At 43.0% G+C, this 12,825-nt stretch overlaps 1 protein-coding gene across 2 annotated transcripts in view; it reads right to left on the reverse strand.

Moving 5' to 3' along the window:
* The window catches only part of LOC308174168 (cGMP-dependent protein kinase 1), a gene marked incomplete at both ends in the record, with an annotated part of 94,729 nt that overhangs the window by 812 nt on the left and 81,092 nt on the right, over positions 1 to 12,825 (reverse strand). For both annotated transcript variants that reach the window (XM_080549239.1, XM_080549238.1), the window contains 9 exons: positions 49 to 111; positions 219 to 341; positions 811 to 974; positions 1,167 to 1,308; positions 4,526 to 4,615; positions 4,774 to 4,913; positions 5,348 to 5,444; positions 11,881 to 11,955; positions 12,719 to 12,784. In XM_080549239.1, coding sequence (XP_080405365.1) covers positions 49 to 111; positions 219 to 341; positions 811 to 974; positions 1,167 to 1,308; positions 4,526 to 4,615; positions 4,774 to 4,913; positions 5,348 to 5,444; positions 11,881 to 11,955; positions 12,719 to 12,784 — 960 coding nt within the window. The remainder of the gene's footprint in view (positions 1 to 48; positions 112 to 218; positions 342 to 810; positions 975 to 1,166; positions 1,309 to 4,525; positions 4,616 to 4,773; positions 4,914 to 5,347; positions 5,445 to 11,880; positions 11,956 to 12,718; positions 12,785 to 12,825) is intronic.

The following is a 12,825-nucleotide window of genomic DNA, read 5'->3' on the forward strand; positions in this document are numbered from 1 at the left end:
GGATCACTTGTGTAAGAGCTCTGTGTACCTACAATGTTGTAGACTTACTTGTGCTTTTGGATGTCTTTGACACCATTTTTCAAGTTTCCCAGTCTTTCAGAAGGATTGTCCCTAAAACGGTAAAAAAATAAAAATAATAATTATCAGATCATAATCAATTCACTTTAACATTAAACCACATCATTGTTCAGGGTGAGTCGTGTAGCTGAAGGACTGACCTGCATAATTTTTTAATTAGATAAGCAGCATTTTTGGTAATCTTCTTTGGAAATTCGATCATGTCTATTCCTCTCAGGATGATGTTATAGGTCTTCATGGGATCGGGACCTGAGAATGGAGGGCTGGAAGAACAGTGGTAGAGATATGAGTTACTCAAATGTGTGACACGTTCTAGTCTTTTGGTCCGCATATCGGCAACCAATCAGAATGTTCAAAATGTTATTTTGAAACACGTTGTTGAGAATCACAACACAAACTCGCTAGTCCAGCCAAAATACTGCAACGCAATGGATTCGGTGAGTAATCCCCACTGCTACCTAGTTAACAAGAACACTACTTTACATTGTCAGATGACAATCAGATCCTGTTATGAGGACCAAAACATTACAACGTGTCACATATGTCTTCTCTAATGTAGCTACATTCAGTGACACTAGCCGTGTCTCCACAAAATGTCAAGCGAATGTCAACTCAAGTTGTTTACAATACAGTGTTATTTTTATATATTTTTAAAAATATATTATATTATTACATAGACTTTGACTTCAGTCATGCTGAGGTTAGTGTATAGGGTACAGTAAGTTAGTGTACCTGCCGGTGAGCAGCTCAAACATGAGGATGCCTAGAGACCAGTAGTCAGCTGAGATGTCGTGTCCTTTATTGAGGATGATCTCCGGCGCCACATACTCTGGTGTTCCACAGAACGTCCATGTTTTCTTACCAAAACCTATTTTCTTCGCAAAGCCAAAATCCACCTGAGGGAGGGACATGGTTACACACCCTCAACGGAAGAACTGGAGAGGCAAAATGTTATTCTACAATTGTATACTATGGCTATTCATTTGGTATTTGCTGTGTTATTACATGGCAACATCTTGGATTTTCTGATCACAGTACTCAGGGTCAGGGTTAGGTTCAGGGTCAGGAAGGTTTGGGTTGTGTCATACCAGCTTGGCGTAGCCCCGGTGGTCCAGGATGAGGTTCTCTGGTTTGAGGTCTCTGTAGATGATGCCTTTAGAATGCAGGTAGGCGAATGCCTCAACCACGCACGCTGTGTAGAACCTTGTGGTCGAGTCCTCGAACGAACCCCTGCAGGCCAATAGAGGAGCCAGAAAAGAAAGTGGGATCAGAAAAACAGTGTGCCACATCTCATTTTCTTTACAACACAGAGTAGGCGAGGCTAGACTAGAAAAAAATTCTTGAGTCATTGTACAATCCATTCTTTGATTGTTATTTTTTAATGTCATGGTGCAATCATTCTTTACATTATCAAATAAAATAACATAGGCCTAGATAGGATAGATAACAACTAGGCAAGACTAGAATCAACACAGCATTCCCCCAAATGACATTTACATGAAACGTTATTGGGACACTGCCTACCGTTGCAAGTTGACAGCTTAAAGGGCAAGCTGGCGTGGCGTGGCCTTAAATTATGCAATTATCTCATTAGACTCCAAAGTCTCTGTAAGTTCCCTTTCAAATGCCAACAAGCAACAAGAGGCTATTTAGTCTTCCTGTGAGCATGGTTGCTCTGCTGCTGGATTTGATCCTGTTGACTGTGGAGAACAGGAGCTCCACGAAACAGCTTGTAACAGGCAATGTGATCGAAACACAAACTAAACAGTTCATGTTGGGTAAGACATCTTCATCACATGTCTAAGACTTCAATTAGGGACGGGTACGAGTGACCCCCCCATTCACCTTTCGTTTGAATAGTTTCCCAAATACTGTTAGTTCATGCTGTTCCACTCAAAGTCCATAATGCTCGCTTGGGAGGCCATAGTTTTTCCATCTGGCCAAACTGTCTGACATGGGCAGCAGCCTTCATTATTCCATAGGAGTCGCACTGAAAACAGTCGTTAAGTTCCATAAGCTGTCTGTCATGAATTGAAAATCCACAATGAATGCAAATCCAAATCATTCCTAACGGGCGCAGACCTGGCTACTGTCGAAGGTCACATGCAAATCGGCAAACCTGGAATGTAATTTCCTATTCCAAGCGCCTGCAACATCACAGTTCTGCACATCATTTTTCTTCATGATGTCATCAGTAAGCCCGATGATTGTCTCAAATCGGAGTTATTCCTAAATGTAGCCAAAGTTTCTTTGAGGCCCTCAATCACGTGGACGAAATCAGTCATCGAAACGGATGTAGGCCTTTTGTCGCAAAATCACTGGCACTGAACAGCTTCTAAAATGCCACAAGGATAAAGATGAATTTATGGGTATGTATGTGTTGTAAGAGAGACTCTGCATCTATTTTGGTCTGGCCAGAGCCTTCTGAAAAACTCATTCAATGTTTCTAATATGAAATATAAATATGACATATAGGGCCCTATTATGCACTTCTTAACTTGCCGTCTTAAGTGTTAATTAAGACGCACCGCCAGGTTAAGACCTACCGCCACCCTTATTATGCGCTTCATACGCGCTACTGCTATTATGCAGGTGTCGATAGGCGCCCACACATAAGACGTAAAACTCCCGTGCATATATTGCTCATTGTGGGAGTGTTCATATGTTAATGAAGTGCACTAGGCGCCCCTGCTATTATGCGATCTGACTTTGCTCCTATCGCTAAGAAGTGGTTTGAAAAGTTCTTAAGTTTAGACTTCATGCACGTTTTGAAACACGAGCGCGCCTCCGCGGTTTGCGCATGCATGCGGGCACACATGAACACGCACGTGGCTCCACGGCAAGACGTCAATTACGGTCACAGTATAAATGCTTTATTTCAGAAGGGAGAGGCAGAGAAGCGCGCTGACCTCCTTCTCAGGACTTCCATAATAGCATAGCGCTAATGACTCAACGCAGCCGGTTCTTAAAGGGAATGGCACCTGGCACGCTGATTGGGTTGATTGAGAAGACGCCCAAAACACACCCATGACTAATTTCTTTGCTTAGCGCCGGGTTTTAGGCGCCCACTACAGCACGCATAATAGCAAAGTGGCCTTGACCACGCCTCCACGTCTTAAGTTTAGATCTACCGCCTCGTCTTATTGATGAAGTGCATAATAGGGCCCATAAAGTCAAAACTCGACTCGCAGACTCACAGATTTTGAACTCCATCTAATATCTGTGGAATGCACAAGCTCGAGACCGGGTCTGTCGGGGGGTGAAGCTCTTTTCGGATGTGTAGAAATCGTGCATGTCTGTTGACTCTAGACATGAAATGGTGCAGTGAATTTAAAACATATGAAAAGGTGGCTCCACGGGAGGAGACACTGTTGAAGCTGTTGAAGCAGTGTGAGTGGCCATGTACATCCACTGCATGGTAGCACCCCGGCTCTCACACTCGACATGACTGACGTCCTGTCAAAACTGAAACCCACAAACAATTCAGGGTCCAGCTGCGGTTCCAGTACACCGAAATCTTATTAGCGATGACAGAGGATGTCATACCCTCTGTTGCAACAAATCCGACAGCTCTCTCTCTCTCAGATTGCATGTACCTCGCACAGAGAGCAAATAGTTCCTTCTTTGAGAGTCTTTGTATTTGTCAGCTAAAAATGCATTGTCGGTGTCAGTGTCTGTGCATGCAATTCCTTCGATTTTTCAGAGGAGAATAGATGCTGTAGTTTCAAGGAGGTTGTTTTTGAATGTTAGGGCTCATGATTTATGCATTACTTGGAAGCTCATCAAGGCGCTTTTTTATCGCGGGTTCATATGCACAAATCAGTTTAAACAATTCAAGAATTCTTTGTGTCAGCGTGGGCTTTACTAGCTTTGTGTTTATCTCAGTCCTGCTTTGCTAAATCCATCCTCCTTGACATCAATGTTAAAGTGTCGACAAGGTTGGTAAAATACAGCTTAATCCAGTTTTAATGCTATACTTAAGCCAACTGTACTGGCCAAATCATTTAGCCGAAAAAACTCCTGCTCTTTCCACTGACTGTTTGGATGACTGGGAAAGCATGCGATTTGGACTGGCAGGCAGGTTGGTCTACTGCTGAGAGATCTGTAGTAGAGTTGGCCATTTCTGCGTCCTCTGATCCTGTCTCCGCAGGCGCCAGTAGCGAAGGAGTCGCACGTGTTGAGGAGGACAACATATGAGAGGGGTGGCTGTGGCGCAGGAGGTAGGGCCGGCGTCTAATGATCGCAAGGTTAGCAGATCTGCGGTTCGGCAGATCAGCGGTTCGAACCCCAGCTGGACACATGTTGAGATGTCCTTGGGCAAGACACTGAACCCCAAATGAGTCCCAAATTCTCATTTGCAATGACGACCTGGCCAAGAGGCAAAACAGAGACAAGTCTGTACAACAGTACAGTTCAACAGAGTATACAATATAAATAGTAGACAAACCTGTCTCTGAGAATGGTCCACAGCTCTCCTCCCAGACAAGCTTCCATCAGCATGTACAGGTACTTGCTGTCCTTGAACGTTCTGTAGAGTCTGAATACAAACAGCATGGCATCTCATCAAGACAGGGGGATGTCATATACTGTGAAAAGAGTCTGGAACAGATGATGTTTGCATTGCACTGTGTGTGTGTGTGTGTGTGTGTGTGTGTGTGTGTGTGTGTGTTTGTGTGTGTAGGTGTGCGTGTGTACCTGACAATGAAGTCTGAATGTGCCTCCTGCATGATGAGTTTCTCTGAGCGTATGTGTTCCTGCTGTCTCGTGTCCACAATGTGACGTTTCTTCAGGATCTTCATTGCAAATGTCTTAGCTTCATCACTCTTCAGCTGGACCTGCCGTCACAGGACAGAGGAGAGACAGTAGTGTGATCTCTAGTGAAGTGGTGGGCTGAAACCTGGCTACGATGGTCTGAATCTCAGACTCTTCAGGTACACTTCATTGAAATACCCCAGAAAGACACCATTTATTATAGATTATATCATATCATGTACTATATCACTTTGTCTCGATTTTATAAAGAATATTTCCATTTCATGAACCTCTGCGAACTTTAATTGAAAAATAAAAATATAGTGTAAATGTGGGGAACATGGCGCGTTCCGACCTGCAGGGGGAGCCACAGGACGGTTGGTGAAGGGATGGGGGCACAATTGGCATCAGCCGGTGCCAATTGCGCCCCCATCCCTTCACCAACCGTCCTGTGGCTCCCCCTGCAGGTCGGAACGCGCCATGTTCCCCACAGTAAATCTTATTGTAAAATGATTACCAGCTCTACACGGCCAAAGCCTCCGACCCCCAGTGTATCAATGATGTTGAAGTCAGCCAGGTTGAGAATATGGAAGAAAGCGTTCTCTGCCTCATACCTGAATCACAGGGACAGACAGACAACAAGGAGAGATTAAAACCATGAAGGAAAAAGTTGACAGAAGAGGAAGAGACAGCGTTACATGTACCGGTAGCTCAACTATTAGTTGAACTATATTTTAACGACTTTTTTTGCCATGTAGTTTTGTAGTAAACTACTGTCACTACTCACTATAAAATGCAGTATTATTCCAGCCCTTTGACTTCAAAATGCCCTTACCCCCCCCCTCTTTTCACTTGATTGCACCTCACCCTCTCTCTTCTCCTATATTTCACTCAGTTGAGCGCCTTCTTCTGTGACATACAAACTGCTTTGTAGGAGTCGCAGTAGGCTACAGTATGGACTAGGATCAAAAACACTGTGGCCATACTTAAGCACATTTATGAAACTAACCAGTTCCACTGAAAATCATTTATGTCTTCACATGTAAGCTGCGCAAAAATGTCGAACACAAGGTGAGTTTGTTAGCTAGCTAGTTAGCTGCCCAGTACAGTAGATGTCTCGTGACTATCCAGTAGCCATATGTTTTGACTCTGGCTAGCCTAGCAAGCTCACTATCTTAGCTAGATAAATGCCAGCGTCATTTAGACTCAAATGGCAAGTGTTTCGCTAAGGGAATAAGGGAGTTTGCAAGATTTGGATGAGAGTTGGTAGTCTGACCTATATTATCTATAATTCATAAATTGAGGAGAAATATGCATAAATACTTCTCTGCAATTGAATGTATTGTCGTAATAAATGGCATAAGGAGCTGTTGTTTACAGTTAGCTTTAACGGTGGTAAGAGCCGGGCCTCTGACATAAGCAGTCTATGCAGTTTCGTCCATTGATGAATCACCCGACTATCAAAAAGTCCGCCACCCCCCCCCCATGGACAGTGTCCTCTGTGGTTGTTGTCTAATGCACACATGGTATGAACATCTCAGTTATTCGATCAGAGGAATTAAAGCGAATAAGACCATGAGCTCTGAGGATTCAAGGTTCCATGGTCACACAGGCCAAAGCAACGTCAACGAATACCTTTCACAGACAAACAGGTCAACACAATGAACACGAATCACACCAGTGTCAGATAAATCATGTGTCTGATACTTGAGTTGCATTTGATTTAGTTGACCTGCTATAATGGAACCAATGGAATAGTCCTAAAAGTGCAGAGTCTAAATAAATCCTGCTAAATCAAGCAAATCATATTTGATGTGTTTGATCATGTTCTGTTATGAAGGAGGACTAACAGGAGTAATACTTTCCAGTGTAAGAGAGGAGAGGGGAAAGCCCTTGGCATAGGTACGGTATGTTCATAAACACTTCCAAAAATAGCTATTCTCTCCAGTTCAAAGACAGGGCAAGGCTAGAAACAGGAAAGGGACAATTGAGGGCAGCAGTTCCAGTCCATTACAGAGGACACTACCTCTCCAATCAGAGCACGAGTACATAAGGTCTCTGGGTGATGGTCTCTCTATATTGGCCACGTGTGACATGTTCTAGTTGTTTGGTCCACATATCGGCAACCAATCAAAATGTTCCGACTTTTCTTTTGAAACGGAAGTGGAAGTACGTTGTTGAGAATCACAACACAAACTCGCTAGTCGTCAAGCCAAAATACTGTCACGCAATAGATTACTTGACATTGTTAGCATGTCGTTGACTTTCAACAACGCAGAAATGTTTTCCCCTTTTTTCTAATGAAAAGTCTGATACATCAGATCCCGATATGAGGTCCAAAACATTAGAACGTGTCACATATGTGCAGCAGCTGTCTGCCTGCCTGCCCTGGTTCTCAGAGAAGGGACATGTTGTTTACTAGGTCAGTGAGATCCTCCCTGCGATCGGGCATCACAGGGGTTCCTTTCATCCCTCTACACATCTCCTGGAACCCAGCCCAGATCAAACTCCAAATCCCAGAGTGCTTTCTGATTAGAGACTGGACCATTTACACTCACTGGCTACTTTATTAGGTACACCTTTTCAACTGCATGTTAACGCAAATATTTAATCAGGGATAGTGGTGGTCTAGTGGATAGTGAGTTGGACTTGTGATCGGAAGGTTGTGAGTTCAAATCCCGCCTGAAGCCACACCACTACTAGTGTGCCCTTGGGTAAGGCACTTAGCCCTCAGTTACTCCAGGGGGAATGTCCCTGTCATTCGTAATTGTAAGTCGCTTTGGATAAAAGCGTCTGCTAAATGGCAAAATTATTAAATTATAAATTAATCAGCCAATCATGTGGCAGCAACTGCATTTAGGCGTGTAGACATGGTCAAGACGATCTTGTTGATGGTCAAAACGAAGCATCAGAATGGGAAAGAAGGATGATTTAAGTGACTTTGAACGTGGCATGGTTGGTGCCAGACGGGCTGTTTAGAGTATTTCAGAAAGTGCTGATCTACTGGGATTTTCCCGTGCAACCATCTCTAGTGGTAACAGAGAACGGTCAGAAAAAGAGAAAATATCCAGTGAGCGGCAGTTCTCTGGGTGAAAATGGTGGTGGTTGTGTAATGGTATGGGGGATATTTTCTGGCCACAAATCCAGCACCTGATTGAATCTATGCCACGAAGAATGAAGGCAGTTCTAAAGGCAAAAGAGGGGGTAACAACCCAGTGCTAGCAAGGTGTACCTAATAAAGTGGTCGGTGAGTGTACATTTTCTGTTGTCCTCTCAAAAAGCGTGGTTGCTGTTGACCACTAGAGGGAGATCTTGTACCATTTTCATTAAGGGTAGAAGAAGACCAATCCAAAATGTGAATGTCCATATCCTTGTTTCTGCAACGTTTTTTTTTAGAAATGTGAGAGACAGGACGATGACAGTACAATAAAACCACCTTTACATGTCAAAGCATACGCTTGCCAGACCGTTCATTTCTTTGTAAGTGGGCGAATGACACCAAAGGCGGCAAGCTACCATGCAAGGAGGCGGTCCGCTCATTGGGAGCAATTTGGGGTTCGGTATCTTGCCCAAGGATACCTCGACACGTGGACAGCCAGGGATCGAACCACCGACCTTGCAATCATTAGACGCCGTCTCTACCTCCTGAGCCACAGCCGCTACACGAGGGCTATCTGACAGGTGACTCGGTGACTCCATCACTAGGGGAGGCCGGTGGAGGTGGAGGTAGAACTCAGAGGACAGACTCATTGTAATGCATGACCTGGAATAAGGAACAGTGTATCGAAGGACACCCTCATTGTAATGCATTGGAATGGAATGAGGAATGTACGACTTTTGACACCATTCCTCATTCCATTGCATGCATTATAGATGCAAGAGAACTTGTCCTATGGTTTCTTCTACCTCCACCAACCTCCACAGACTGGAACCAGAACCAGACCCATGGCTCATGTTTGCTACATCGTGACGTTAGAACTTTAAGGTTCTATCTCCATTTTTGTCAAAATTTAGTTTTTACATAATCTGATCCATTAGGTGTTTCTTAATGCCTGTGTGATGTTATTTTTTAAATGTTGACATTTTTGAGTTAGTAATTCATAAAATACAAAGGTTCCATCTCACAAAACATAATGGAATGTGAAAACTTTGACGCTCAATATCTCTGAACTACCCTAAACGGAGATAGAACCTTATCATTCTAAACTCACGACATACTAGTTTCTCTTTTCAGACTCTTGCTAACTTGCTAACTAGGTGAGACACTGCTGTTGTGAGAAGAGACAATCTATAAGCTCTTCTGCACATCAAATACTGTACATAAACGACCTCACTGTACGTAGCTCATAACTGTATATAGTCCATAACTGTATATATCTCTAAACTAAACTGATGTTTAGTTTTAATATTGTAATACTACCTCTGCACATACTGTATATTGCATAGTCACATATCACTGCCAATCTTGTTCTATTTATGTTGTGCACTTATATCACTATTTTCACTTTTGGTTTGATACTAAACTGCATTTCGTTGTATAGTACTTGAACTCTGACAATAAAGTTGAATCTAATCTAATAGCATGTATTCTTTTTTTATTTCTGTTATTGTTGTGCAATCCTGTTCCACGACCTTATTGTACTGTACTGTACTTCATACAACAGTTAGTTCCGACCAAGTAATTTGATTGGACAAGAGGCATTCCATGAGTGCTGATATACAGTATAACAGCACTGGGACCATTAACTATATGTATCACTCCGCCGCACAGATGTTCTACTAAATGACCGTTAATTAGACTACATGTTTGTGTTCAGGTTACTAGGCAACAGTCCATTTGAAGTTCAGTCACGGAACTATTTTTTGTTTATTTTTATGATTAAATAAACAAACAAATCATAATCTGTTGTCGCTTATTACTGTTAACTAATAAATTGCGCTGTGGAACTGTTGTATAAAAGCAATATCACACTCGAGGTCGTGACAACACGACTTCGAGTGTGATATTGCTTAAGTATGTAAGGGCTGTATGTTGTTATAAATAGGAAGAACTAATTGACTGACTCGTTTATGTACAGTACTGTATGTGTTAGACAGATGCTCTAGTCTACAGAATAAGGCTATGGTTGTGTGTTTCAAACCTACAGTACCAGTCAAAAGTTTGGCCACACTTTCCCATTCAATTGAATGGGGAAGTGTGTCCAAACTTTTGACTGGTCGGTACTGTATATTAAAGGTAAAAATATATAATACCCTCGGTCTCCAGAGACAAAACTGCAACACAAATAACAAAACCCATGAATAATAAACAAAGCTGTCTGAGGAAACTAAAAGTGTGGTTATTATAGTTAACATGACGCTTGCAAGCACGGCGCTGCTCAGCCCACTGTGACCAATTACAGACTGGGTTTGGTCTCGCTGCCGGTCTGAGTAGGACTCTCCGCCTGGGGACAGGCTCAAAGGAAGGAACAAGTGGGCTCTGGCGGCCCAGACGACAACACCAGGGAGACAACAGACAGACAGACGTGACGCTGAAGAAGCCTTCTTAATCAGGGTGACAAAGGATCAGTCGTTTGATGTGACAGACAGACACACACACACACACACACACACACACACACACCAGAGAACCAGGGACTTATTTGCCACACAGGAGGATAGAAGAGAAGGTGAATACAAGACTGTTACTGTCACTCTAAACTTAAATAAGATCCTAACATTTGTTTGCATCAGATTCAAAGTGGGCCTATGTGTTTTGATAGTTAACAGTATTTGAGAGCCTCAGCCTTGTCCATTCTTATACTTTGGTGTCTGGTAAGTAAGTAAGTAAGTAAGTAAGTAAGTAAGTAAGTAAAGCTTTATTTATATAGCGCCTTTCGTACATGAAATGCAACTCAAATCGCTTTTAAGCCAATTTGGTGATATTAAGTCGCAACACTGCTAGAAATGGTAGAAGTGTAATGTTACCAAATTGGGAAGCCTTTTTCCTCAGATGTGAATAATATCAGTATTAGCCCGAAGATAAAAATGTCTCTCTCTCTCTCTCTCTCTCTCTCTCTCTCTCTCTCTCTCTCTCTCTCTCTCTCTCTCTCTCTCTTTTCAAGTGTCTCCCTTACTGACCAGCTAACTGACCTGTTAAAACAGTCTGGCTCACAGAAACATCAAAGCACTGAGACAGACCACACAGCCCTCTCTGACACAAGTACCTTTCTCTTTCTGGGTCTCTGCTGAAGTACAGTAACTATGAGGATAGCGGCAGCCATGATGACAGAGGTGCTCAGCCACGACTGTCAGAGACATGTCACACTCCTCTAATCCTTCTCTCCCTCCCTCCCTCCCTCCCTCCCTCTCTGTCGATGTCTAGGATTGTCACCACTGTATGTGTGTCCTGACTGCATGAACAACCACCTTTTCTCTCCCGTTCTCTCTTGAGTCTAGACGAACACTGGAAATCCCCCCCCCCTCTCTCTCTCTCTTCAGCTGGCATCTTTTGGGCCAACACACCACTGACATCAAGGTGCCCCTTTTGCATAGGTGCCCAGTGTCTGGTGCCACGGCCCTGTTTCCATGGTTACAGTAAAAACATCTGTTCCGTTCCTCTGGGAATTGGAGTAGAGACACAACCGTTACTTCCTGGTCTGCATCACCTGGTCGGCAAATGCTGATACAAACAAAAACCAGTACAGAGCACGACACTATTCTTGTTCGCATTTCGTGACGTTAGAATTATACGGTTTTTTTTGTCAAAATGTAGGTTTTTTTACATAATCTGATCCATTAGGTGTTTATTAATGCCTGTGTGGTGTTATTTTTAAAATGTTGACATTTTTGAGTTAGTAATTAATAAAATACAAAGGTTCCATCTCACAAAACATAATGGAATGTAAAAACTTTGACGCTCAATATCTCTGAACTACCCTAAACGGAGATAGAACCTTATCATTCTAAGCTCACGATTTGTTGCCACACAGCTAGAGGAGCAAACTAGAGTAGAGGACAATAGAGTAGTGTACAATACACAGTATGTGTGTATCTCTAGCTCCGACTTACTTGGCCTTCGCCTCTGCGTCTTCTTGGCCTATCTTGGCCATGTCTTGTAACCCTCCAATCAGGTGCTTGAATGAGCTACAAGTACAGACAGGGGAAGAAAGAACAACTTGAATGAGATTTTCTTAGGGAAAAAATTATTCAATGTATTTCACTGGAGACATTCTCTTCCACTTTGTTACGTTAAACAACATTTAAGAACTTTTCTGGGGGATTTATAGAACTACTTCATCAAGTCAAAGAAGTAGCTTCTTTTTCTAAAACGGGGCCAACGTTTTCCACGTTGAGGTAAACTAGATGGCACGCTTATACATAGAGGTAATGGGTGATATAAGGTATTAAATAGTCATCCCTCTGTTCTTAACATATCATGGCAATGTATTACCACAATGTGGTCAAATATTCACTCGGCAATGTGAGGTGAGATACATTCTGGGACAGTGAAAGACCATAATAATTGCATCTCTCATTGAGATGTGACTCTACGGAGCCCCCCTGGGGTCATATGGTCGAAAAAAATTTGGGATGTGTGAATCCGTTCCCTCGGTTTAGTAATTTGTTCCCTCGGTTTAGTAATTTGTTAGGGTTAGGGTTAGGGTTAGTCCCTACGAGCCAGAACGATCGCAAGGATTAGGGTTAGGGTTAGAATCCTTGCGATTGTTCTGGCTCGTAGGGCCTAACCCTAACCCTAACCCTAACCCTAACGAATTACTAAACCGAGGGAACAAATTACTAAATCGAGGGAACGGATTCACACATCAAATACTTTTTTTCTACCATGTGACCCCAGGGGGGCTCCGTATGACCCACTGACTTTGAATAAAAAACGATTCAAACTCACTCTCTGTCGATGACCAGGCAGGTGACAGCTTCTGCAGCGATGACGTTGGCTGTCCTGACGTCCTCCCTGTAGAGTGCACAAATGACAACATTTTAAAAATGCATACA

The sequence above is a fragment of the Nansenia antarctica genome (assembly GCF_963989245.1).
Source record: "Nansenia antarctica genome assembly, chromosome: 19".
In the NCBI taxonomy this organism is placed as follows: Eukaryota; Metazoa; Chordata; class Actinopteri; order Argentiniformes; family Microstomatidae; genus Nansenia; species Nansenia antarctica.